This window comes from Trichechus manatus, unplaced genomic scaffold (genome assembly GCF_000243295.1).
Source record: "Trichechus manatus latirostris isolate Lorelei unplaced genomic scaffold, TriManLat1.0 scaffold00001, whole genome shotgun sequence".
Classification (NCBI taxonomy): Eukaryota; Metazoa; Chordata; class Mammalia; order Sirenia; family Trichechidae; genus Trichechus; species Trichechus manatus.
Window position 1 is genome coordinate 12501872 of NW_004443937.1, and position 27347 is coordinate 12529218.

General features: G+C 41.9%; 1 protein-coding gene and 1 pseudogene across 6 annotated transcripts in view; both read left to right on the forward strand.

Annotated features, from left to right (window-relative positions):
* TSEN2 (tRNA splicing endonuclease subunit 2) overlaps positions 1-27347 on the forward strand; it is a 69302-nt gene that overhangs the window by 11437 nt on the left and 30518 nt on the right. For 3 of the 6 annotated variants that reach the window (XM_023740142.1, XM_023740113.1, XM_023740208.1), the window contains exons 2-6: positions 4584-4790; positions 6449-6530; positions 17720-17756; positions 21513-22035; positions 23396-23458. In XM_023740142.1, coding sequence (XP_023595910.1) covers positions 4602-4790; positions 6449-6530; positions 17720-17756; positions 21513-22035; positions 23396-23458 — 894 coding nt within the window. In that variant the 5' untranslated portion in view covers positions 4584-4601. Of the gene's footprint in view, positions 1-3455; positions 4791-5421; positions 5488-6448; positions 6531-17719; positions 17757-21512; positions 22036-23395; positions 23459-27347 lie in introns of those variants that run through there. The other 3 variants (XM_023740059.1, XM_023740253.1, XM_023740290.1) reach the window with 2 other exon arrangements.
* Positions 2489-3059, forward strand: LOC101348305 (small ubiquitin-related modifier 2 pseudogene; annotated as a pseudogene).

Genomic DNA, 27347 nt, shown 5'->3' on the forward strand with positions numbered 1-27347 from the left:
ATCTGTTACTAGGTATGTGAGCTCAGGAGTCCGCCCACTCCTCCTGTATGGATTCAGCTCAGGTGCCCAGGTAGATAGCCACCAAGTGTGTGGTGTAGGCTCTCACCTACAGTTCTAGACAGGCATGGGTGATTGGTGTAGACACAGGCATCTGGCTGCAGCAGGGGGACATACTCTGAGCAAGGCAGGGGGCTGACAGCAGCCCCCGAGTGTCCAGGAGGAAGGCGTTTCCCTGTTCCCTAGAGCACATAGGTGGGTAGGTTTTGCAGCCGGACTGTGACCACCCAGTGCTGTTGGCTGTAAGGACTGGGGGCACCTTTTATTCTTGGGCCCCTATCACAGGTGGCCAGGTGGTGTGGGTGGAGCCACCAGTCCTCAGGCCCCTGATGTGGGTAGGTGAAGACCCTGCTTAATGGGCAGAGCAGTGTCAAGTATCAGGAATCTGCCACTTCACAGCTGAAACAGTTGAAGTTAGGCTTCAGGTATATACCCTGTTGTACTGCAGTAATGAGGACCTACGCTGTTGAAGTGGGCCCACACAAGTGTCTGCAGGGGGAAAGACACTCAAAGTCCGTGGATCCCTTATGCCTGTGCCTAGGCAAAGGAGCTGTGCCTACCCTGGGTTCCTGGCTTAGGGGAGCTGGCAGTTTATTTTTTCCCCTGTTTGTTAATTTGTTTACTCTCCAAGGCCAGGAGAATGGCTTAGGACATATGACGGATCCTACTTCCAGCCCAGGGGACTTGGCAATTGCTGAAGCCAGTCCAGGACCCAGTGCAGAGCAGGGAGTGGGGAGGTAAATGAGAGAGAGGTTTTACCCACGCAATAGGCCGTACGCAAGTACTTTCCTTTCACCGATCCAGGGCTGCTTCTCACTGGTTCTGGGTGGCCAAGTAGACTCTCTGGCACTGGGTCTCTCCCGGTGGGGAAGACATGCCCCCCGAGCACCATTGTTTGCCTGCCTCACCGCTCACCCATGAGCTGCTCAGTCCTGAAGGGTTCAGGCTCTCGCCGGGTCAGGTCTGGCAACTCCTTGCTGCTTCTGAACCGTCTCTCCCTCCCCTTGCTAGTCAGTCTGGTTCCTCAACTTTGCCTTAGATGTTCAGGGCTCCTAGAACATCATATATAATCAATTCACTTGTTTTTTCAAGTCTTTGTTGTAAGAGGGTCCACTGGAAGTGTCTGACTACTCCATTATCTTGGCCCCGCCTCCAGGATAGATCTTGAAGTGCTCTTTTTGATGATGAATGTGATGCCATTCCTCTTCAGTTTGTCATTCCTGGCATAGTAGACCATATGATTGTTCAATTCAAAATGGGCAATACCAGTCCATTTCAGCTCACTAATGCCTAGGATATTGATATTTATGCATTCCATTTCATTTTGATGACATCCAGCTTTCCTAGATTCAAACTGAGTACACTCTATGTTCCGATTATTAATGAATGTTTGCAGCTGTTTCTTCTCATTTTGAGTCATGCCACCTCAGCAAGTGAAGGTCCTGAAAGCTTAACTCCATCCACGTCATTAAGGTCGACTCTACTTTGAAGAGGCAGCTCTTCCCCAGTCATCTTTTGAGTGCCTTGCAACCTGAGGGGCTCATCTTCCGCCACTATATAAGACAGTCAGGAGGCTAGAAGTCTGAATTCAGGGCATGGCTCTAGGGGAGGCTCTTCCTTGTCTATTTTAGCTTCTAGTAGCTGCCAGCAATCCTTGGCATTCTGGTCTTGTAAATATATCTGTCTCCATCACCTGTCTTCATCGTCTCCCTGTGTGTCTCTGTCCATTCTCCTCTTTCTGTAACTCAGAAGCGATTAGGTTTGGGACCCACCCTACTCTGATTTGACCGCATTAACATAACTAAAGAAACCCAGTTTCCAAACAGGGTCATGTTTATAGGTATAGAGGTTAGGATTTCAACATACATTTTGAGGGGACACAAGTCAATCCATAACACCCTCTAACTTTGAGAAACAGCCTACCAACAGAAATGGACAGACAGGGCTGTAGCATACAGCAAAACCCAGAGGGGAGATCATGGGCTTTGGAGTTCAACAGACCTGAGGTCATCCAGTTCCACCACTTTACAGGGTCCTTTGCAAATCTCTCTAACCTACATGTAGTTCCCCGTTTATAAAATGGTGTTGATAATGCTCACCCTGTTATAATTATTATAGCAGAAACATACTTTATGCTCACTATGTGCAGATCCTGTTCTAAGCAGTCTATGGATGTTGAGGACAACATAGAGTCTATTTTTGTCCATATTTCACAGAGGAGGAAACTAGAGCACAGAGAGATTAAGTAACTTCTGCTCAAGGTCAGTGGCAAAGTGGTGAAGCTGGATTCCAACCCTGGCATTCTGACTTCAAAATCCCTGCTCTTCAGCACTAACACTGGGCAGTACATCACAGACCCTTAAGTGATAGTCACTGCTGTCATTGTTTTTATTACTGAAAAACTGGGGAATGATTGATTCCTGGTGCTGCTTGTGTGCTTGTTCAGTGTGGGCCTGGTACCTCTTTTGTGAAGCAGCAGCTGAGGGGACTCCAGCACTCAAGACCATGGCTGACAAAAAAACCTAAGGAAGGAGTCAAGACTGAGAACAACGATCATATTAATTTGAAGGTGGCAGGGAGGATGGTTCTGTGGTGCAGTTTAAGATAAAGAGGCATATACCACTTAGTAAACTAATGAAAGCCTGTTGTGAACAACAGGGTTTGTCAGTGAGGCAGATCAGATCCCGATTTTACAGGCAGGCAATCAATGAGACAGACACACGTGCACAGTAAGAAATGAAGGATGAAGATACAATTGATGTGTTCCAGCAGCAGACAGGAGGTGTCTACTAAAAAGGGAACCTGATACTTTACTCCAGAACTCCGTTCTACAACAGAACAAGAGTACATTCTCAATTAGAAACCCAATTCGGTTCTACCACATCCTGACTATGACAGTATAATTTTCTCAATTTCATTTTTCCCCTTCCCCATTCCTTTATTGTACATGACGTAACTGGTGTACGTGCACAAGCATATTCCTTTTTTTTTTTTTTTTTTAACTAAACGGCCAATGGTATGTTTTGATCAACATCAAGTGGAGATGGGATGGGGAGAAATTCTGGTTCTGTGAAAATACCCCCTTTCCCTACTAGTGGCATACTCATTCAGCTCTTATGTTTATATTCCAGTAAGTTATTTTGCTGTCACTGTTTAACAAAAAACGACGTAAAAATCCTTGCATACCTTGTTCTATTGGAGAACTTTAATGTTTGTCATTTATCATTGTAAAGCCAAGGACAATTTTATAACTTTTTCTGCACATAACTGTTACATGTAGGGCAATCTGTCTTTAAGTAGGGATGAATTTCTCTAAGAGAAATGAATCCTAGATAGTTTTCCCTTCAAGTCAGGTGTCTTGTTGTTTAAATTTCTTGTTAAAAAAAAAAAAAAGGCAGGGGGATGGGGGAGGGAATGATTGAAAGGTTTTAGAAGTATATTTTAAGGTCCTTTATTGGAAAATGGAGTGCTCATTAAATTTAATTCTTTGAGGACAGGGTTTCCTTTGGTTTCCTCTTTATATTGCTAGCACCGATGATTATTAGGAACCCCAGATAGGTACTCAGGAAATGTCTGTTGACTGACTGAGAGAGTAAAAGTAAAAAAGGCATAGCAGAAATCCTGTTGTGCTTGCTCTCAGATGACCTAGCCTTGTGACCTAGGCCTCAGTCTTGTCAATTAGAAATAACATCACTGACTTCTTTACTTCCTTCTTCCTGCTTTGGATGCCTTTTATTGCTAGCCTGATTGCTTGGGCTAGAACTTCTAGTGCAATATTGAGTAACAGTGGTGAGAGTGGGCGTTCTTGATCTTAAGGGGAAAAGCTTTTAGTCTTTCTACATTGAGTATGATATTAGCTGTGGGTTTTTCATAAATGCCCTTAATCATGCTGAGGAATTTTCCTTCTATTCCTAGCTTGTTAAGTGTTTTTATCATGAAAGGGTGTTGGATTTTGTCAAATGCCTTCTGTGAGTCAATTGAGATGATCTTGAGGTTTTTTTCTTTCTTTCTGTTAATGTGTATATTGATTGATTTTTGAATGTTGAGCTTGCATTCTTAGGGTAAATCCTACTTGATCATGGAGTATAATCCTGTTAGTGTTTTGTTGAGACTTCTTAAGGGATATTGGTATGTAGTTTTCTTGTGGTGTCTTTGTCTGGCTTTGATATCAGGGTGATGCTAGCATCATAGAATGACTTAGGAAGTGTTCCCTCCTCTTCTGTTTTTTGGAAAAGTTTAAGAAGGATTGGACTCACTTCTTTTATCGATGATAGATAAAATTCCCCAGTGAAAAGTCCACCACTGACTTCTTGGGAGTTGTTGTGAGGAATGACGTAGTCTAGGTGAAGGTGATTTGCACTGCTCGTACAGAATGTTCTTACTCTGTGTCTTTTAGTTCACTGTTTCATAAATACTCCGGTGTTTTTTCACAGACCACAAAGTTTATCAGTGTGTCCTCATTGTTGATCAGTGTAGTTACTGACTGACTATCTTGTTTCCTCCTCCTTGTTGTCTATTCTTTAAAGAGCAATTAGCTTGGGAAAATGGCAGAAGCGGTTTTCCGTGCCCCAAAGAGGAAGAGAAAAGTATACGAGCATTATGAGTCTCCATTTCCGATCCCTTTCGGTCAGGACCACATTCCTAAGAAAGAATTCCAAGTGTACCATGCTGAAATGATGGACAACAATGTAATTGTGAGGAATGCAGAGGCTATTGAGCAGCTGTATGGGAAGGTAAGTACACGCAGCCTCGATGGGGCTGATTCCTGACAACTCTGAGCAAGCTGTCTTTCTCCTTCTCCTCCCTGCCCCTCCCAGCCCCACGACTAACCATAAACATTGCACACTCTTCCCTCGCAGCTTGGTACAGTGTAGGGACAGTACAGTGTGAATCGGGTGCCCAGAGCCATACGTTATGACGATAACGAAATGACTGATCAGATGCCCCTGTGAACCTATATTTCAACAATGAAGTAGAGCCAGTGGATTGACCTTTTTTTCTCTTTCAATTGTAAAAGCAATGCATGTTCATTGTAAAAAAAAAAAATCTAGCCATTTATATAAAGGTAATGGTAAAAAGTGGGCATTCTCCCCCTCACTCTCATTCCTGTTCCCAGAGGTAACCACAGAGTGGGCATATCATTCTAGACTTTTTTCTTTCTTTTTCCATGAATCGATTTTGAAGCTGATGCTTCAGAGCTGCAGCTCCCTAACCTTTGTGGGAGAACAACCTTTCCATCACCACAAGATGAAGAATTGGGATTAGGGTATACAGGCAGCGGGCAAGCGTCGTGGTGGCACTTGTAGGAGTGTCTCCCTTCCCATGGCTGTAATTTGGGGAGCCATTGCTGGCTTACGGACAAATGACATGAGAGTTGAGAATGTACTCCAGCTCCTTATCTGCTCTCTCTCCTGGCTGGGGACTTCTTAGGTAAGACGAGCTCTAGGTTTTCCTATTTTCCAGCAGCAGTGCTAGGTTTAGGTTGAGACTGGTAGCTGGCTTCCTTTCCTTCCTTCCTCCCTCCCTCCCTCCCTTTGTTTCTTCCTCCCCTTCTTTCCTTCTTTCTGTCTGTTTTTCCCATAGCCCATTCAAACTGCTGGGGGCATTTATTTTTAATAACTTTGTAGAGGTATAATTTACATACCATAAAATCCACCCATTGTAAGTGTACAATTCAAGGATTGTAGTAATTTACAGAGTTATGCAACCATCGCCACAGTCCAGTTTTCAGACATTTCCATCACCACAGAAAGTTCCCTGTACCTGTTTGCACTTAATCCCTCCTCCCACTCCCAGCCTGAGGCAACCACGGATCTGCTTTCTATCTGTATAAATGTGCCTTTTCTAGACAGTTTATATAAACTATATATGTTGTTTTTGGAATGGGCAGGAAGGAGAGGAGTAGTTCAATTCTAGGATTAAAAAGAATTCGAGGTGATGGTTGCACAGCATGGTGAACATAATGGCCCTGAATTGTACATTTAAAAATGGCTAAAATGACAAATTTTATGTTACATATATTTTACCACAATAAAATGGAAAAAAAAAAGAATTTAAGAAGCTTTTTGTACCTGAGTAGCAGACAGGTCCCCTGCTCAGGTATGCTGTGCTCCTGATCACATGGTAAGAAGAAATTCTGCCTCTACCTACCCTGTGCCTTCAGCTCATGAGACACAGACTGAAATCATTTGTTGTGAGATGAATGAGGGGTACTAAAACCTTATTAGTAGTCTTCAAACGAAGATCTTTATAGTAAGCGTTAGATAATCAAAGTAAAATGTAAAGCTATGAAAAACGGGGTGAACCTGTTGTGAAGTAGTTACTTAGCTCAGCTTAGACATTTATAATTAAACATGAACTAACTTTTTTTTTTTTCCCCTCTTCTTGGAAGGGTTATTTTGGAAAAGGTATTCTGTCAAGAAGCCGTCCAAACTTCACAATTTCAGATCCTAAGCTGGTTGCTAAATGGAAAGGTAAACTTGTACATCATTCAGTTCTTGTGGCAAAGTATCATTTCCTTTCATTTTTGATCTTACACCTCAGGTTACATAGTAAAATTCTAGAGGAAGAGTAACATGCTCACTGGCACCATTACTGCCAAAAATCACAACTGGAATAATTCTAATCGAGGTGAAGGGGTACTTATGATTGGTGAAAATGTGTTTTATCATTTCTGGAATGATCAAAAGTGTTATTGGGGCTTTTGTGTTTGCCTCACAGAGTACCATGTGAAGGGCAGGTTCTCGTAATTAAATATGTGCTCACCTGTGGCACTATACAAAATGAGTTTAATATTTTATTTTCCAGAAGTAGAATTTTACAACAATAACCATGGCATTGATGTATTTATTAAATCATGGTAATGTGTATAGTTTTCACTTGCTGGGCCTCTTTTTTTTACTTTTTTTACAAATCTTCCATCTTAGTGTTATTTCTTTAAGGAAGTCTTGTGATAATTACTTAAGAACTAATACTAGCAGGTTACAACGTAATTAGAAAGGATTTTTAAAACTTTCTATTACAAGAAAAAATACAAATTAAAACCACACTGAGAAAACAGGATCCACACCTCATACCATACACAAAAACAAATTCAAAATGGATTAAGGACCTAAATGTGCAAACTAAAACCATAAAATTCTTAGAAGAAAATGAAGGAGCAACACTGTCAAGCCTAGCTTTTAACCGTGGATCATCTAATAACAAAAGCACAAACAGCAAAAGACAAAATAAATAAATGAAACCTTATAAAAATTGAAAACTTTTGTTCATCGAAAGACTTTACCAGAGAAGTGAAAAGACAAGCTACCGACTGGGAGGATATCTTCAGAAACCATATATCGGACAAGAACCTAATAACTAAATAAAATATATATAAAACTTCAACAATTCAACAACAAAGACAAATAATCCAGTCGTAAAATGGGCAAAGGACTTGACCATTTCAGATGGTCGCCAGATACATGAAAAGATGCTCAGCGTCATTAGCCATCAAAGAGATGCAAATGAAAACCACAATGAGATAACATTTCACTCCCACTAGCATGGCTAAGATTAAGAAAATAATAACAAATGTTGGCGAGAATTTGGGGAATTGGAACCCTTACCCATAGCTGGTGGGAATGCAAAATGGTACAGCCATTATGGAAAACAGTGTGGTGGTTCCTCAAAAAACTAAGCATAGAACTGCCATATGACCCAGCAATTCCACTCATAGGTATATACTCAAAAGCTTGAAAGCAGAGACTCAAAAAGAACTTGTACACTAGTGTTCATTGCAGTACTATTCACAGTAGCCAAAAGGTGGAAACAGCCTAAATGCCCATCAACAGATGAATGGATAAACAAAATGTGGTACATACTTACAATGGAATACTACTCAGCCATTAGGAGAAGTGGAGCCTTGATACATGCTACAGTATGGATGGAGCTTGAAAACATTATGCTGAGTGAAATAAGTCAGTCACAAAAGGACAGATATTGTATGGCCTCACTTATATAAAAAGACAAGAAAAGGCAAATATATAGAGATCAAAGTTTATTGGTAGTCTCCAGGAGCAGGAGGGAGGAGGAAAGAGGAGGTTATCAGTGATAGAAAAATAGCACTGATTAAGGATAGGGTTACACAGCCAATTATTGTAAATGCTATCAGTAAGTTGTACACTTGTAAAAAGTTGAAGTGGCAAAAGTTGTGTGATAGATATATTTACAACAACCACAAAAGAGGAGCTGCTGAGGCTCCTTAAGTATGACCAAAATCCTCATGGGATTTGGTTTCTTGGTTTGGAGATTTAGGGTCATGGTTTCATGGGACATCCCTCTTAATTGGCCTAATAACGTGTTTAGTGTTGCTGTTCTACCTCCTAGTTCTACGTGTAGTGCCTGGGGTCTTAAAACTTACAAGTGGCCATCCAAGGCACAACAATTGGTCTCTTCTGAAACAAACGAAGGAGAGTCAGGAATAGGAGGAGAATATGGAATGTGTGGCTAATTGCCTCCATGAACAGTTGCCTTCTTTGCTGTGAGACCAGAAAAACTGGATGGTATCTGGCTATCATTACTGATCATTTCAAAGATTCCATAGAAGAATTCTGATCTAGAAGGGGGAAATACAGAAGAGAATTTCAAATTCTTGTGGACTCCAGACATCCTGGAGCCATGAGGGTTAGATGAACCCCTGAAACTGTTGCCTTGAGATAATCTTTAAACCTTAAACCAGAAATATCCCCTGAAGTCTTCTTAAAACCAAAGAATAGTTTAGCTTAACTGGTAAAAAATGTCTGCCTGGAGCATTACATTCTTTTAAGAACTATCTAGATGGGATCAAATTGACAACAGCAACTCTAAAGATTGGACAGGAACCTTAGGGGGCAGTGAATTTATGCTAATGGGGGAAGAACAACTCAGAAAAGGGAGAGGATGGTTGCCCAACTTGAAGATTGTAATCAGTGTCACTGAATTGTACATGTAGAAACTGTTGAATTGGTACAGGCATACCTCAGCTATTGCGGGTTCGGTTCCAGATCACCACCATAAAGCAAATATCACAATAAAGTGAGTCATACAATTTTTTTTTTATTTCCCATTGCATGTAAAACTTATGTTTACTCTGTAGTATAGTCTGTTAAGTGTGCAATAGCATTGTGTCTAAAAAAAAATGAACATATCTTAATTAAAAAATGATTGCTAAAAAATGCTAGCCGTCACAGCCCCATAAAACAAAATGGGACTAATGAGGTACATCAGTCCAGGGACAAGGACTAGAAGGAGGGGACAGGAAAGCTAGTGATAGGGAACCCAAGGTTGAGAAGGGACAATGTTGACATGTCATGGGGTTGTTAACCATTGTCATAGGGCAATATGTGTACTAACTGTTGAATGAGAAACTATTTGTTCTGTAAACCTTCATCTAAAGTACAAAAAAAAAAAAATTAGCTATGTGAGATCAAATTGACAACAGCAACTCAAAAGGTTTGATGGGAAGCCTATGGGACAGTGAGTTGAAGATAATGGTGATGGAATAATTTGGAAAAGGATAGTGAGAATAACAGCACAAGTGGGAGAATGTAATTGATGTCACTGAATTGGACATGTAGAAATTTTTGAAATGGTGTATCTTTGGCTATGTATATTTTCACCAAAAAAAAACAAAGGTCCTCCAAGGTTGAGAAGGGAGACTGTTGACATGTCGTGGGGTTGTTAACCAATGTCATAAAACAATATGTGTACTGACTATTTAATGAGAAACTAATTGTTCTGTAAACCTTCATCTAAAGTACAATAAAAAAAAAAATTTGAAAAAAAGAGAATGCTAGCCATCTGAGCCTTCAGCGAGTCATAATCTTTTTGCTGGTGGCAGGTCTTGCCTCGATGTTGATAGCTGCTTACTAATCAGGGTGGTAGTTGCTGAAGGCTGGGGTGGCTGTGGCAGTTTCTTAAAATAAGACAACAATGAAGTTTGCCACATCGGTTGACTCTTCCTTTCATGAAAGATTTCATTGTAGCATGTGATGCTGTTTAATAGCATTTTACTCACAGTAAAACTTATTTCAAAATTGGAGTCAGTCCTCTGAAACCCTGCCTCTGCTTTATCAACTAAATTTATGTACTATTCTAAATCCTTTGTTGTCATTTTAACAATGTTCACTGCATCTTCACCAGGAGTAGATTCCATCTCAAGAAACCACTTTCTTTGCTCATCCATAAGAAGCAACTCCTCATCCTTTAAAATTTTATCATGGGATTATAGCAATTTAGTCACATCTTTAGGCTCTACTTCTAATTCCAGTTCTCTTGCTATTTCCATCACATCTGCAGTTACTTCCTCCACTGAAGTGTTGAAACCCTCAAAGTCATCCATGAGGGTTGGAATCAACTTCTTCTAAACTCCAGTCAATGTTGATATTTTGACCTCTCATGAATTACGTATGTTCATAATGGCATCTAGAATGGGGAATCCTTTCTAGAAGGTTTTCAATTTACTTTGCCCAGATCACTATCTATGGCAACAATAGCCTTACAAAATATATTTCTTACATAATAAGACTTCAAAGTTGAAATTACTCCTTGATCCATGGGCTACAGAATGGATGTTGTGTTAGCAGGCATGAAAACAACGTTAATCTCCTTGTACATCTCTGTCAGAGCTCTTGGGTGACCAGGTGCATTGTCATTGAGCAGTAATATTTTGAAAGGAATCTTTTCTCTGTGCAGTAGGTCTCAACAGTGGGCTTAAAATATTCAGTAAACCATGTTGTAAAGAGATGTTCTGTCGTACAGGCTTTGTTGTTCCATTTATAAAGCACAGGCAGAGTAAATTTAGCATAATTCTTAAGGGCCTTAGGATTTTCAGAATGGTAAATGAGCGCTGGCTTCAACTTAAAGTCACCAGCTGCATTCACCCCTAACGAGAGAGTCAGCCTGTCCTTTGAAGCTTTGAAGCCAGGCATTGACTCTCCTCTCTAGCCATGAAAGTCCTAGATAGTATCTTCTTCCAATGTATAGCTGTTTCATATACATTGAAAATCTGTTGTTTAGTGTAGCCGCTTTCATCAGTTATCTAGCTAGATCAACTGGATAACTTGCTGCAGCTTCTACATCACCACTTGCTGCTTTACCTTGCACTTTTATGTTATAGAGATGGCTTCTTTCTTTAAACCTCATGAACCAACTTGTGCTAGCTTCACATTTCTTCTACAGCTTCCTCACCTGTCTCAGCCTTCATAGAATTGCTCTGGATTAGGTTTTGGCTGAAGGGAATGTTGTGGCTGATTCGATCTTCTGTCCTGACCACTAAAACATTCTCCATATCAGCAGTAACCCTGTTACGCTTTCTTATCATTCATGTGTTCGCTGGAGTAGCACTTTTAATTTCCTTCAAGAACTTTTCCTTTGCATTCACAACTTGGCCATCTGGTGCAGGAGGCTTACCTTTTAGCCTATCTCGGCTTTCAGCATGCCTTCCTGAGTAAGCTTAATCATTTCTAGCTTCTGATTTAACGGCACTTCCTTTCACTTGAACACTTAGAGGCCATTGCAGGGTTATTAACTGGCATGATTTCAATATTGTCATGTCCAGGGAGTAGGGATACCCTAGGAGAGGGAGAGAGTTGGGGGAACGGCCGATCAGTGGAACAGTCAGAACACACACATTTATCGATTAAGTTCGCTGTCTTATATGTGTACCATTGGTGGCACGCCAAAACAATTACAATAGTAACATCAGAGATCACTGATCACAGATCACCATAACAGATACAATAATAATGAAATAGTTTAAAATGTTGTGAGAATTACTAAAATGTGACACAGAAACATGACGTGAGCTCATAGCGTTGGAAAAATGATGCCGATAGGCTTGCTCAGCGCAGGCTTGCCACAAACCTTCAACTTGTAAAAAACACCACCTGCGAGGTGCCATAAACTGAGGTATGCCTGTGTATGTTTTGCTGTGTATATTCTCAACAACAGCAACGAAAGAAAATAATAAAACCAAACTGAGATATCATTTTTCACGAGTCAGATTGGCAGAAATCCGGAAGTTTGACCACATGTTAATTGGTGAGGCCCTGAGATACAGACAGACTCAGGCATTGGTACAACCGGTAAGGAGGGGAATTTAGCAACATCTAGCAAAATTGCCTTATGTGTTTACCTTTAACCCAGCAATCCCATTTCTAGGAATGTATCTTAATAATACTGGCAAAAATATTATGAAAAGAAATATGCAGAAGGTTACTATTTGCAACACTATTTGTAATATGAAAGACTGGACCCAGCCCAAGTGTCCCTCAGGAGGAGACTGGGTGAATGAACTCTAGTACATTCACATGATGAAGTGCTGTGGAGCTGTAAAGAGGAATGAGGGTCGAGGATAGATTATAAGCAAGGAAAGAAAGGTGGAAGAAAGTCTGCTCACTGTGCTATGGTTTATCTGAAAAGGGAAGGAATACGAATATATTTTTGCTTTTTTTTTTATGGAAGGATAAACCATAATTTTTTTTTTTTTAATGCTTATGGGTGGACGGAGGGAAAAGAGTGAAGAGAGAGAGGCAAGTCTCTAGAGATTTGACTTTGCAATCTTGTAAATGTATAATTACCAAACAATATTCTGTTGTAAAAAGTAATTCTTTAAAAGAAAGAAACAACTGATCCTGTGTATCAAGTTGGTGATATAACCACCCTGGCAGAAACTGTTTTGAGTGAATTGAAAACATGGTAATTTGACTGTTCAACCCAAATGATGTAGACTTTGTGTCGGTTACCTGTCGCTACAATACTGCTGACAAGCCACCTCAAATCTCAGTGGCTTTAGACAGCACCCTTACTGCTCACGAGTCTCCAGGTGGTCTGGGTGGATCTGCCGATCTTGGCTGGATGTGACCCTTCCATCTGGTCATTTGTGGATCAGCCGGTCGCTCTCAGCTGGGCTCACTTGTGTCTGGGTGCTGGACTAGGATGGCCTTGGCTAGGATATGGGACAGGGTGACTCCATGTGTCTCATCCTCCAGCAGGCTAGCCCGGCTATGTTCTTGTGAGGATGATGGAGGGTCAAGAACAGGCACCAATGTGCCAGTGCCTTTCAAGCTCTGCTTGCATCATTGTTGTTAATATGCCACTGGTCTAGAGTCCAGGGCTGGGGCAGATGGGAGACCTGAAGAATTGGAGCCATCCGTGCAGTTAACCTCCCATACACTCTGAAGAAAGAAAGCGCTGCAGAAAAAAAAAAAAAAAAAACTTTAAATTGTTTTCAGCAATCATTTTATTGGTGATTGTGTTGGTATTGTTATTCCTAGACTATTGTGTGTATATTATGTGATAAAGCAAATGTTGGTGTAGTTGAAGGTCTCTGGGTTGCTCAAGTGGTAGGCGATTGGCTCAGACTTACCCAGCAGTGCTGCAGAAGAGAGGTCTGACATCTGCTTCTATAAAGTTGACAGCCAAGAAATCCCTATGGAGCAGTTCTGTTCTGTAACACATGGGGTTGCCATGAGTTAGTTTTTGGTTTTTTGGTTTTAGCGTGGTTGAGGACCAGGGTTTTCGTTATGGAACATCTTGTACCAGAAAGCAGGGAAGCTGGCAAAGACTACTAGGCTTGTTTCAAAAGGACTCAGACACTAAATTGAAGAGGCTCCTATTGGCAAAAGATGGAAAAATTTGCGCATCAGTAAGAATAATAACTGCAATTTATTTCAAAATTCATGCATATATGATACCAAAAAAAAAGAAAAAAAAGTTTAAATCCTTTAGTTCATAATGATAGCCATCTCCCCGTCTTCCCTCACTGCCAAAAGAAATTTATTGTTCACCTTTGGAGGATGCTAAGGAAGCAGTTCATCATTTTGAAAACTGAGAAATAAAGGGAAAGAATCCAGCATTTGTTCTGTCTTTTCTATATGAACTTTCCCTCAAGGTAACCAAATAGTTAATGAGAAGAAATTTTTCTCTATAGGAGGATCGCTGGTAATAAACAAAGAAGGAATAATAGGTTTATAATATCACCATTCTGTAACATTCTGAGTTAATGCATCTAGGCATTGATCAGCACTGGTGTCTATATCGTAAGATGAGACAAGAAGACCTTGTCTTCTTAGTGAAAGCACCACCTATGATGTTTTCTTCCCAACAAATTGAGCCTGAGTCTGATTGAGCCTCTAGATCCACCATCTCACAGGAAATACAGGCAACAGAGGAACACATTAAGCCAAAACCAAAAAAACCAAACCCGTTGCCGTCGAGTCAATTCCGACTCATAGTGACCCTAAAGGACAGAGTAAAACTGCCCCACAGGGTTTCCAAGGAGTGGCTGGTGGATTCAAACTGCCGACCTTTTGGTTAGCAGCCTGAGCTCTTAACCACTGAGCCACCAGCGCCCCATATTAAGCCAGTGCTGCTCTAAGTACAAGAGTGCAGTGAGGTAAGAGCTTTGCACCAGAATGGAAATCAATGTACAGTTTCCTTCTCCACGGAAGTCTGGCTGTGAACATAAAGTCAGCTGAACCCGAACAGTGTGCGGAGTGAGACAGTTGATTAGAAGTTGGTGCAAGCTCCTCATTTCTTCTTGGACTATCCACAAGCAGTTTGAGGACCAGCATCTGCTCTGTTGCCACACTTTGAGTTGTTTTTGTTGTTAGCTGCTGTCAAGTCAGCCCCTGACTCAAGCCAACCCCATGCATGATGCATTGCGGGTCGGACCTTTGTGATCCATAGGGTTTTCTTTGGCTGATTTTTGGAAGTTAATCACCAGGACTTTCTGCCTAGTCTGTCTTAGTCTGGAAGCTCTGCTGAAACCTGTTTAGCATCATAGCAACACACAAACCTCCAGTGACCAATGAGTGGTGGCTGTGGATGAGGTATGTTGGCCAGGAATTGAACCCAGGTCTCCCACATGGAAGGTGGTTCAGAATAACTGAATACTAATGCCTCATACACTTTGAGTTGTTGTTGTTATTGTTGTGTGTTGTTGAGTCGATTATGACTGATAGTGACCCTATAGGACAGGATAGAACTGGCTTCCAAGGCTATAAATCTTCATGGAAGCAGATTGCCAAATCTTTCTTCCATGGAGCAGCTGGTGAGTTCGGACCAAACCGCCAACTTTTTAATCAGCAGCCGAGCACTGAACCATTGCGCCACCAGGGCTCCTTACACTTCGAGTAGTACTGTGTTAACAGCACAGTGAGGATGTAATCATCTGAAACCAGACTGGGGGAAGTTCTACAGGACAGATGCTCCATTTTTTCAACAAATAAATTATAGGGAAAAAAAATCATGGAGGGGGTGCTCATTGATTAGAATTAAGACACATTAATCAATTGCAACATATGGACCTTAGTAAGATCTTGAGTCACACAAACTTTGAAAAAAGAAAAGCATAAGACAATGTTTAGATTTTGGATGATGCCAAGGAATTAATGCTCAGATTTCTCTTTTGTTTCATTGTGCTTTAGGTAAAAGTTTACAGAGCAAATTAGTTTTTTATTAAACGATTAATACAAAAGTTGTTTTGTGACACTGGTTGCCAGTCCCACTATGTGTCAGCACTCCCCTTCTCGACCTCGGGTTACCCATTTCCATTCGTCCAGTTTTCCTGTCCCTTCCTGCTTTCTCATCTTTGCTTTTGAGCTAGTGTGCCATTTAGTCTTGTATACATGGTTGAACTAGGTGTGTTATTGTTTGTTTTATAGGCCTGTCTAATCTTTGGCTGAAGGGCGAACTTCAGGAGTGACTTCAGTACTGAGTTAAAAGGGTGTCCGGGGGCCATACTCTTGGGATTTCTCCAGTCTCTGTCAGACAATGCTCAGTTTTTAAAGTGTGATGATGATATTGTGGCTAGATTTTTTAAAAAGAAGAGTCCTCATAGAACTACATACTGAAATATTAGAGATAAAATGCTGTGACATCGGGGATCAATTTCAGAATAATCTAGGGGCTGAGGGAGTGGGTGGAAGAATAGATGAAGCAGAATTGGCCATGAATTAATTGTTAAAACTGAGCATGGGATTTTTTTTGTGTGCTATTCTCTCTACTTTTGTGTATGTTTGTGATTTTCCATAGTAAAAAGAGAGGAGGCGACCAAAAACAGAGCAATTAGTATAATGATCCTGCCTATACCCATCACCCAGCTTCAACAATTATTAATATTTTACAAAAAAGAGAAAGTTTTCAGGTAGTATAATACTCTTAACTATTGAGAATCTTGTCCTGATCTATGTAATAACTCATTTTAAATATCGGTAGAGATTTGAAGGAAATGAATTTATGCCAAGGAAACAGATCTTAAGGTTGTAGAATGCACTAAAGAAATAAATTTTAAGTGTCTGTTTTAGGCGGTTCTTCAAAATCTGGTTTTGTCCTACTCTTCCACCCTCATCTCTAATCACTCTTCTGCCTGCTTGCACTCCAGCCACTGGGGCTATTTCCCATTCTGTGAATGTGCCATTCATTTACTGTCTCCTTGCATGGTTTCCTTTCCCCGTTTCCCCCTTGGCTACCTGGTAAATTCCTATTTTCAAAGCCCAGCTCAGTTGTCCTTTCTCTTTGTATTTTTTCCTAATCCTTCCAAATAAAGTTAATTGGTTCCTTTATAATACTTGACTCAGTCATATATCATCTTGGGTTAGAATTGGTTGTTTCTGGTCTGTTTCCCTAACTAGATAATTTAAAGGAGAAAGGTTTTACTTTATTACTTCTGTATCTCTAATGCTTGGCACATAGAAGGCTCTTATTAAAATTTGCTAAATTGTTGAATTACCAGAGGACGAAGGTCGTGACGCTGGGAACAAATTCCTGAGGAAGTAGGAAGTGATCTCACTTTTTTTGGGTTTTAAAACTGAAACATCATGTATTCCAGCCTTTAACCTATCAGAGAGGAGGCTGAGTTTGGGAAAGGAGAAATGACTTGCCAAAGGCAGAGTTACAGAGGACCATGACTAAAACTCAGAACAGTAGACACGTTAGGTGGAAAGACTCTTCCCGCTAGCAGCCCAGAACTTCCAGTTCCCATCAAAACTAACCCTGCCCTTAAATTTACTTTTCCCACCTTTTCTATGTACACACATTAGATGCTTTCAATTTACGAATACTTTACAAAGCACCCAGATCAAATCCATTGCCATCGAGTCGATTCTGACTCATAGTGACCCTATAGGACAGAGTAGAACTGCCCTGTAGGGTTTCCAAGGAGTGGCTGGGGGATTCGAACTGCTGACCTTTTGGTTAGCAGCCATCACTTACTGTAGCTCGTAACCACTGTGCCACCAGGGCTCCTTATGAAGCACAGTAGAATGGAAAGAGCAGCTTTGCTTTGGGTCAGTCGCACAACTTTAGAGCTTCAGTATTCTCACCTGAAAGATGAGAGAGTGAGCATTCAGAGGTGGCATGCCATCTCTGCTGACCTGCAACGCTGGGTTGAGAAGAATTCTGAGCTCACATCTAAGCTCAGCAGGAAAAGTGACAGGATTGGTTAGCTGCTGCGGGGGTGCAGGTACAGGGGACAGTGGCATATGAAGTAAGTTTTTGCCCGCACTGAGTGGTAGTATTAAAGAACCTTCTAGGTGTGCACTTTTGTGAACCTTGGAACTCTTGTTTTTTCTAGATTTTCAGTATTTTTGTCCCTTAAGGAAGGTTCATCTGAACTAATAGAGCTTTTCTGTTGTTACAGATATGAGGACAAGCATGCCTATAATCACGTCAAAGAAGTAAGTCTTGATGAATTTTGGCTTTGGTCAAAATTGTGGTTTAGATCAAATCTATTTTTAAGTAGCTGTGTCTGATATGGCAGACCACATCTTTTTTTTTTTTTGTAGTAGATGTGTCCTTGAAAATTGTGTGCATTTAGTACGATCAAATCATATTTCAAGTGCGTTAAGTGAATTTGTTTTTTTTAAATAACCCTAAACTAAATCCTCTGCCAACTTAATTCCTTCCAAAATATAAACTGTAAAACCAGAAAGAATCCCATTGTCATCGACTCAATTCTGACTCATAGCGACCCTGTAGCTCTAATGCATATGTTTTTAAGTCCTAAGATGCCCAGCCTTAGCTTTAGAACTGGCATCCTGCCCAGTGTGGCAGTAAAGGGCCTGAACGACTCAGAGAAAGAGCTTTCCCAGATGCTCTGCCTTTCCTTGTCCATCCTATACAGTCTTGATTCCTTCCTCTGGGCTTTTGATTATGCTCTTTCTTACCTTTTCTTTGACCATTGCTTCCTAATCCCCTAAATACACACACCAAACCAAAACCAAACCAAAAACGAAAACTGAACTCATTGCCATCAAGTCAATTCCAATTCATGACAATCCCATGTGACAGAGTAGAACTGCCCTGTAGGGTTTTCTTGGCTGTAATCTTTATGGAAGCAGATCACCAGGCCTTTCTTCCATGGCACTGCTGGTGGAGTTGAACCACCAGCCTTTAGGTTAGCAGGTGATTGCAAACCACTTGCACCACCCAGGGACCTAATGCACACACACTGCCTGGCTAATTGCTGCACATCCTTACGATCCAGCCTAAACAGCCCCTCTCCTGGCGGCTTCTTTTCTCACCTCGTCCCCTGCTGAGTTGGGTGTTGCCCCTCTGGTCCCTGCTTAGTTGGCTTTGGTACTGTTTGTGGTGCTCTATGGAGTGCGGCAGAATGGAAAGAGCTGCGTTGCCTTGGGTAAATTGCCTAACTCTCATTGCATAAAGTATCCTATGTTAGCTGCCCCTTTTAGATTGTCAGCTCTTTGAGAGCAGGGACCATGCCTGGCTCACCCCTGCATCCCTTGGTAAGATTTTCTTGACTAAATGATCAGCTATCCAAATCCTCATTGTCCTTGAGGTGCAGCCCAAGTCTTAACTCTTGCATGATGCCTCCTAAAACGACTCAAGTCTGCAATGATTTTTCATCTTGCTTCTAGCATTGACTGGCCAAACTTGACAGCTCCTTTTTGTTTACATACTCAGTAACCCCATGGCCAGAGGAATGGCAGGTGGGCAGTAGCACCAGGGAGATCTCAAGGGCTTCTGTGGGCCTAGACCCCAGGCTGAGGGTCAGGGGTAGGATTTAAGTCTGTGGGAGGGGCTTGCTAAGAACCTGGCAGAGCCCCCATCCCAGGAGGAGCCGCACTGTAGGCTGGGTGGTGCAACAGAATTAGGATTCAGAAACAGAGCAGAAGCCCACCTGTGAGAACTGTGCCCACACCAGGTCAGCAGAAAAGACAGGAGAGGTTCTGGACAGGGGAGATGGCCATCTAACTGAAGGTCGGCCCTTTGTAAGTGGTAAAATGTAACTTCAACAATTTTTGATTGATCGTCTTATGCATTATTTGTTGAGCACAGTCCATTTGCCATCTGAATACTCAGAATATTCCAAGGCCCCTCAGTTATCAGGTTGCACTGGGTAGCACGAGTTATAATATGACGTGTTCACCAATCAGCAGGCCTCTTAGAAGCTCAGTCCCCACTGAAACATCCTCTCTTCCCCACTGAAACATCCTCTCTTCCTCCTCAACACTTTGAAATACCTTCTTGTGTCATCACCCTGGTTGATGTTCTCTAACCTAACTGCCGGATTCTCATTTTTAAATCACTGTGTGTGTGATTTGATTACTTTTGTCAACTTCATGAATCCTGCATCTTTTATAAGATTCAAATTTTCAATTTGCCATCAATTTGCTTTGAGTTTATATTACTACAATAAATGACAAAGTGGCAGACTTGCCGTGTAGCAACAGATAGGAATGTCGCATGAGACAGGAATCAGAATTTCAGAGTGAGTACTACAGAAACAATTATGACAAGCACTTAGGAAGTTGAGATTCACATCAATTGGCCTCTTTCCAATAGCAGTTGTCCTCGGGTGATGAGGACCTTCCCTGAGGTGAGCATCAGGACCCTCTGGTGGAGGGGGAGAAGCTGTGGTGTGTTCACATGGGACCGTTGGGTACTCTTGCTGCCTTGAATGGGTCCCATTACTACTTCTAATCTTAACTGTCACCTTTTCCATCTGCCACTCTCCCCTTGAAGTTTTCTAGCTTTTTCCTTTCTAATTCTGCCCCTTCTCCAGCAGTGCTTGGGGTTCATCGCAGCTGGCCTTGACTTTTAGAGGCCTTGTCAGCCCGTGAGAGGACACCTGCTTTGTGACCTGTGTGCCATAGTCTTAGTCATCTGTTTACCTGGTTTTTTCAGTACCACCAGCCTTGCTCAGAGGCCTTCTCTGACAGGCTTTTGCAGCCACTGTGTCATTGGAGCTTTCCTCATGATCCCCCGAGATTGTTAGGAGGCAGGAATGCAGGTGTGGTTCTGGCATTGACAGAAGAGCGGACAGAGAGATGTTAGGTGGCTAATCTCAGAATCACCCAGAAGAGCTGCCTCTAGAACCCAGATCTCTTGGGCTGCTCTCCTCACATCACTGCCCCTGCTCTCAAAGAGCAGTTAATTACGTTAATGTACGTTTTTTTTAAAGTGATGTGTTTTAAGTCGAGTTGACTATTTTTCAAGCCTCCCATGAAGTCCCACAGTAATATTGTTGTTGTTGTTTTTGCTGTTAGGTGCTGATGAGTTGGCCCCCAACTCACGGCGACCCCATGCACAGCGGGACAAAATGCTGCCCGGTCTTGTGCCATCCCTATGATGGGTTGTGGGTCAGACCATTGTGATCATAGGGTTTTCATTGGCTGGTTTTCAGCAGTAGGTCACCAGGCCTTTCTTCCTAGTCCATCTTCAGCTGGGTATTTATTGAGCACTTATTATGTGCTAAGCACTTTACATGTCTTTTCCCCTTTAATTCTTGCAGCAGCCCCATGAGGTAGGTGCAGTTGTCCCTGATTTGCAGATTCAGAAGTGAGCCTCAGTGAGGCAGGGCCACATAGCTAGTGTGAGAACATGATGGGGCAAGCATTGCAACTTGTGTCTGCTTTGATCTCTCAATGGCATAGAGCAGAGCAGTGACCTGTGTACACTCTCCCCCAGTTCCAGATCCTCTTCTGTTCAATCTTTGATTCAGTACTTCTCTCACATTTTTGAGTCAAGGAATTTGATGAAAGTTGCAGATCCCGACCCCAGGGAAATGCACATTGACACACAAGTTTGTGTTCAACTTGAGGAGGTTCACAGACCCATGAAGCCTCTAAGAGCCAATAATTTAGTTGATAGGAAGAGCAAAAGTTCATTTGAGGTCTCTCAAGTGAAAGTTCTTTTAACTGTATGCATCAGTGGCCATGGGACAGGCAAAAGGACAGTCTGCTATTTTATGGGCAGCCACTTTTTTTCCTGATTATGAAAAGTAATCCATACTTTTTGCAGAAAGATGTAAAGAAGAAAATATTTGCCTATAACCCATCATTCAGTAAAACTGCTGTGAACATTTCAGAGTATGGCCTTCCAATCTTTTTCATATGTTTTGTTGTCTCTGCAGTTTGTCTTTTAACTTTGGAGATTCTGGTGTTGTTACCAACCATCTGTCCGTTTTGCAGGTACCAGCGCAGTGTGGAATGGGCTGCAGAGCTCCTGTGTAGGCAGGGCCAGGAGGAAAGTGCCGTGCACAGCATCCTCCAGGATTACACCAAGCCACTTGAGCACTCTTGTTTCCAAAGGAACAAAGAGACTCATTTGCAGGGTGAGCTCAACTCTGAAGTGGATCCCAACCTGGAAGGCCCAGTGGGTAGAGAGAAACTTTCTGTGATGAATGGAGACTCTGGAGAGTCAGATGAGGTGGAGAACCTGAGCAACCAATCTGCCTACCCACAGGAGGGGTCCAGGCAGGATGCTGTAACTGCAAATGGCTCCGATGGACTCATGGTAGAGGGTGCTGCGCCCCTGCCCCATGTACCGTGTGGCCACCATGATGACCTCATCCTACAGCGTGGCTCTCAGCCCGAGGACAGCCGGCGCACGGGTCTTCTCTCTGCCAGAGAGAGCAGGTCTGCTCATGAGTACGTGCTCGTGGAGGAAGTGGTTAGTGATGTGAGCACGGGAAAGGATGCACCGAGTGAGGAAGTAAGTTGAAGAAAACAAATTATTCCCCCAAAACCATCTGCTTCTGGCCCAGCTGAGGTGTTGGTTAACTGGAATGTCCTTTACTAGCACCTGGGAGCAGACATTTAGTAAGCACCCAGGAATGAGAATAGTGCAGAACCCCAGGCTGCAAACACTCCAAAAGGTCCAGGAGGCTCCAGGTACCAGTCCTGGAGCATGTCAGCTGTGAGGACTGTTTCAACTAGAACTTCAAATTTGTGAATGACTGAACTTAAAATATATATATAAATTAAAGCAGGTTTATTAATATTCTCTATTTGATAGAAATACAGTGGTAATCACACATGATCTTGAGCATGCCCATGGGAGAGTGTCTCGTATGGAAGTCATCACGGGAGAAGCATTGGAAAGCAGAGTAAGAGCCACTGTATTAAGGGGCTCACTGTAGAGATAGTTGTTGTCATTGTTAGTTGCCATCAAATCAACTCCAATTCATGGTGACCCCTTGTACAACAGAACAAAAGTTGCCCAGTCCTGTGCCATCTTCACGGTCATTGGGATACTTGAGTCCCTTGTCACAGCCGCTGTGTATTTTGAGTACCTTCCAACCTCGGGGGCTCATCTTCTAGCACTATACCAGACAATATTCTATTGTGATCCATATAGGGTTTTCATTGGCTAATTTTTGAAAATAGATGGCCAGATCTTTATTCCTAGTCTGTCTGAGTCTGGAAGCGCCACTGAAATCTGTCCACGGTAGGTGACCCTGCTGCTATTTGAAATCCTGGTGACATAGCTTCCAGCATCATACCAACATGCAAGCCACTGTAGTACAGCAAACTGACAGACAAGTGGTAGAGACAGAGTTAGCGTGGAATTATCTATAATCTAAAAAATTAGAAACAATCTAATGGCTACGTAGTACATGAAACATCCGTTTAAGGAAATATTATGTCACCTTTAGAATGAGGATTATGTCATCTCATTAAGAATGCTTGCATGCTTGTGAGGTACAGGTGACTGAAAAAAGAAGCAGCATATCAACCTGACCAACAAAATGATCTAACCCTGGGAAGAATTCATAGATGGAAAAAAGGAAATAAAATGTTAATAGTAGTAAAAAGCAAAACTTCCTTTTCCACATTAGTATTAAAAATTCATCTTTTACAAATGTTGAAATGGAAAATGTTTTGTTACTTAGTTTTTACCACAACAAAAAAAAAATTTTTTTTTTTCATTTTTATAACATTAACCCAACAGCATGTAGATCTTGGGAATATAAAATCAAAAATTTTAAAATGCAGTCTATTCTGTATAACCTGTAGTGTCTCCGTTTGTTCTAATTTGTTTTATTTCCTTCTCTTCGTCGGTGCAAACAAAGAGACTAATATGCAGAAGAAATCCATACAGGATCTTTGAGTACTTGCAGCTCAGCCTGGAAGAGGTATGTGTTCATCATTATAACATTTCAGCTGTTGGTCTCCAGGCCGTCACAATGATTTCCCGAACGCCTGGGCGGCACCATGTAAATCAGCCCACGTCATCATGCTGTTTTTGGGGAATGCAGTTATTGGTCACCATAAGTGGCTTCCAAGGTAGACCTGCCTGAATTTCATTCCCCAGGCTTTATTTCATCAATTCTAAGATTTCACTTTTTAACATTTCAGAAATTGGGAGATTTTCCTATATCATTCCACAGAGAATTTGAGGGATTCATCTAAGCACTTCTTTCCACATCAAGACTTGATTGACTGATTATCGTATCTGTGAGTTGGAACTGACTCAGTGGCACCTAACGACAAGAGTTCATCAACTGTTTTTTTCTTTTTTTATAACAGCTTTATTGAGATATAACTCATTTAAATTATACACGTCAGTGGTTTTCAGTATGTTCACAGAGGTTCACCAGCCTTTAATAAGCTATGATGCATGATTCAAATCATGTGGTGACTGCTGACTTTTAAGTAGATGGGTTCTAGGTATTTCCTTCTGCAAAATCACTGAGAATATGTATTCCCTTTACTTAACACAATAGCCACATTCTAAAAGTTGACTAAAAGTAGTTTTCTATAAACCACATCGTATTTCCCCTCTGATTTGGAGTTCCTGTATCCTGTGGTCACACTATGTTCATTCTCTCTTTTTTTGCCATTGTTTATACTGCACGAAGGAGTCCCTGGGTGGCACAAACAGTTAAGTGCTCAACTACTAAATGAAAGGTCGGTGGTTGAAACCCACCCAGAGGTGCTTTGGAAGAAAGGCCTGGTGATCTACTTCCAAAAACTCAGCCATTGAAACCCTATGGAACACAGTTCTACTCTGATGCTCATGGTATCGCCGTGAGTTGGAGTTGACTCAACAGCAACTGGTTTGGTCTTTGTTTTAATAGTGTATGCAGTGTACTTTCTGCCTCCTGAGATTGCCCACATTCTTCAGTCTAGTGCCTTGGGTGTGCCTCTTCTCCAGGAGCCGTCCTGCCTCTCTGGTAGCTCCTGCAGTGTCTGGCACAGGTCTTGGTGTATATGTAGATCTCAACAAGTGTTTGCTGAATGGATTAACGTTGATAATTTTATAGCTGTGCCCACAGAAGAGTAGTTGTGTCTCCATATGCTGTTGGTCTCCCGGTCGGTGCTTCCTATCTTGCAGAGAGGTCAACAGTACAAAGCATAGACTTCCAGAGCAGGAAAGGACGTTTGGAATTATTTCATCTCCTATTTTACAGATGAGACAGCTTAGTTTACGCTGTCGAATATGGTAGCCTCTAGCCATATGTGGCTATTTACATTTGAATGTAAGATAATTAAAACTAAATATTCAAAATCCTATTCCTCAATTGCATCAGCCACATTTCAAACACTCCACAGCCGCTTGTGGTTGGTAGCTGTGTATTGGACAGCACAGGTATAGGACAGTCCCATTATCGCAGAAAGCTCTGTTGGACAGCACTGTGGATACACATTCTCTTTTTTCACTGAGTTTTTATCATGAATGGGTGTTGGACTTTGTCAAATGCCTTTTCTGCATCAATTGATAAGATCATGTGGTTCTTATCTTTTGTTTTATTTATATGATGGATTATATTGATTGTTTTTCTAAAATTGAACCATCCTTGCATATGTGGTATGAATGCCACTTGGTCATGGTAAATTATTGTTTTGACATGTTGTTGAAGTCTATTGGGCTAGAATTTTGTTGAGGATTTTTGCGTCCGTGTTCATGGGTCGCTTGGGATTGAAGGGAGTTTGATGTATTTTCGAGTGCCTGTTTCTGTTTTTGAAGTCCAGCCATCATTCCAGGATATGGAGATCTAGGAGCTCACTGTTCTGTTGTTTGTGGAGAAGGTCCGCCATGTCCCCAAGTGAAGAGGTAAACCTGTTGAGATAGTCATTACGTGCTGGCGCACTCCAGGTCTGTAAGTTCTGAGGACTGGCCTCCCATCCAGGTGACTTGAGGTCTTTACCTGTTCATGTCGTCAGTTGAATCTTCCATCTGACTTGACGATATTCATGTACCTGGGGAGACAAACTTTTGACTCGCTCCTCTTCCCTCCTTAGAGTGTGTTGGCTCTTTACTATAAAAGCAGTCATAGCCGCATATACCACAGTTTCCCAGGAGAACCCAGGGAGACTCAGGGCTTGTCTCAAGCATTCATACATCACCACCAGCAGAGCACTGCTCAGCGTCTCCAGCACCAGCTGGAAGGACAATTTCACGGCAGCCAGCAGGCCCTCCAGGGCTCTGAAGGGCACTGCTGCTCTGCCTCTGGTTGCCGGTGTTCTGTAGGCTACAGTTGACCACACGGAACCCTGAGGATTGTTCTGCTTCTACCCAAACAAGTGCCTGGCAACCAGGACACACCATCAGTGGGCTGAGAAGGGGCAGCCTGAGTTGTATAATGGTTAAGCACTCAGCTCCTAACAGAAAGGTTGGCAGTTTGAATCCACTCAGAGGTACCTTGGAAGAAGGTCCTGGCAGTCTACTTCCAAAAGGTCACAGCCATGAAAACCCTATGGAGCACACAGTTCAACTTTGATACACATGAGGTCATCATGAGTCAGAATCATCTGGACACGACTGGGTGGTTTTTTTTAACTTGGCTTTGTTCACAAATAGAAAGTGATATTATTTATACAGTGCATTTGGAGAAATACTGGTAGGGTTGATTACAGCCAGAGGAGAACAGGCCATGAGCTCTGAGCTCTGGCCACTCCAGTCCCTACCTAGCTGAGGACTTTTTTTTTTTTTTTTTTTGCTTGTGCTTTAGGTGAAAGTTTACAGCTCAAGTTAGTTTCTCATACAAAAATTTGTACACATACTGTTATGTGACCCTAGTTGCAATCCCTATAATGTGAGAACACACTCCCCCTTTTCACCCTGAGTTTCCTGTGTCCATTCAACCAGCTGCTATCCCTTTCTGCGTTCTCATCCTGCCTCTGGACAGGAGCTGTCCATTTAGTCTCCTGTATCTACTTGAAATAAGAAGCAGACTCTTCACAAGTATTATTTTATGTTTTATAGTCCAGCCTAATCTTTGTCTGAAGAGTTGGCTTCAGGAATGGTTTTAGTTCTGGATTAACAAAGAGTCCAGGGGCCATGTCTTCTGGGGTTCCTCTAGTCTCAGTCAGACCATTAAGTCTGGTCTTTTTACTAGAATTTGAGTTCTGCACCCTCCTTTTCTCCTGCTCCATCAGGAACTCTCTGTCGTGTTCCCTGTCAGGGTGGTCATTGGTGGTAGCCGGGTACCATCTAGTTTTTCTGGTCTCAGGCTGATGGAGTCTCTGGTTTATGTGACTGAGGGCCAAATTTGTACAGAGACCCATGCTAAGCTTTGAAGGGAACACATTAAAATGTATCAGACACAACTCTGGCTTAAACTCTAACAAGGGAGAGAAGTCATAGGCTCACGAAACCAATAAGCAATTGTGTTAGTTTTCAGTTGCTGCTGTAATAATAACCACAAGCTGAGTGGCTTAAAACCACATCCATTTATCGTATAGCCCAGTGATCTTAATTAGGCTTTTCTACATGTACTTAAGCGCCACAATTTTTTTTTTTTTTTTTTTTTTTTACTGTGGCACTTTAGGACCACTTTGACTCATTTCTCTTTATTTTCCTTCTGTCTGAGCTTTTAGAAAACTTTCAGTAATAAATTATGAGGAGCTGCTTTACCTTTCCACCACCTGTCTGTCAGTTTGTTGTACTCTGGTGGCTTGCGTGTTGTTGTGAAGCTGGAAACTATACCACCAGTATTTCAAATACCAGTAGGGTCACCTATAGTCAACAGGTTTCAGTGGAGTTTCCAGACTAAGACAATAGGAAGAAAGGCCTGCTGA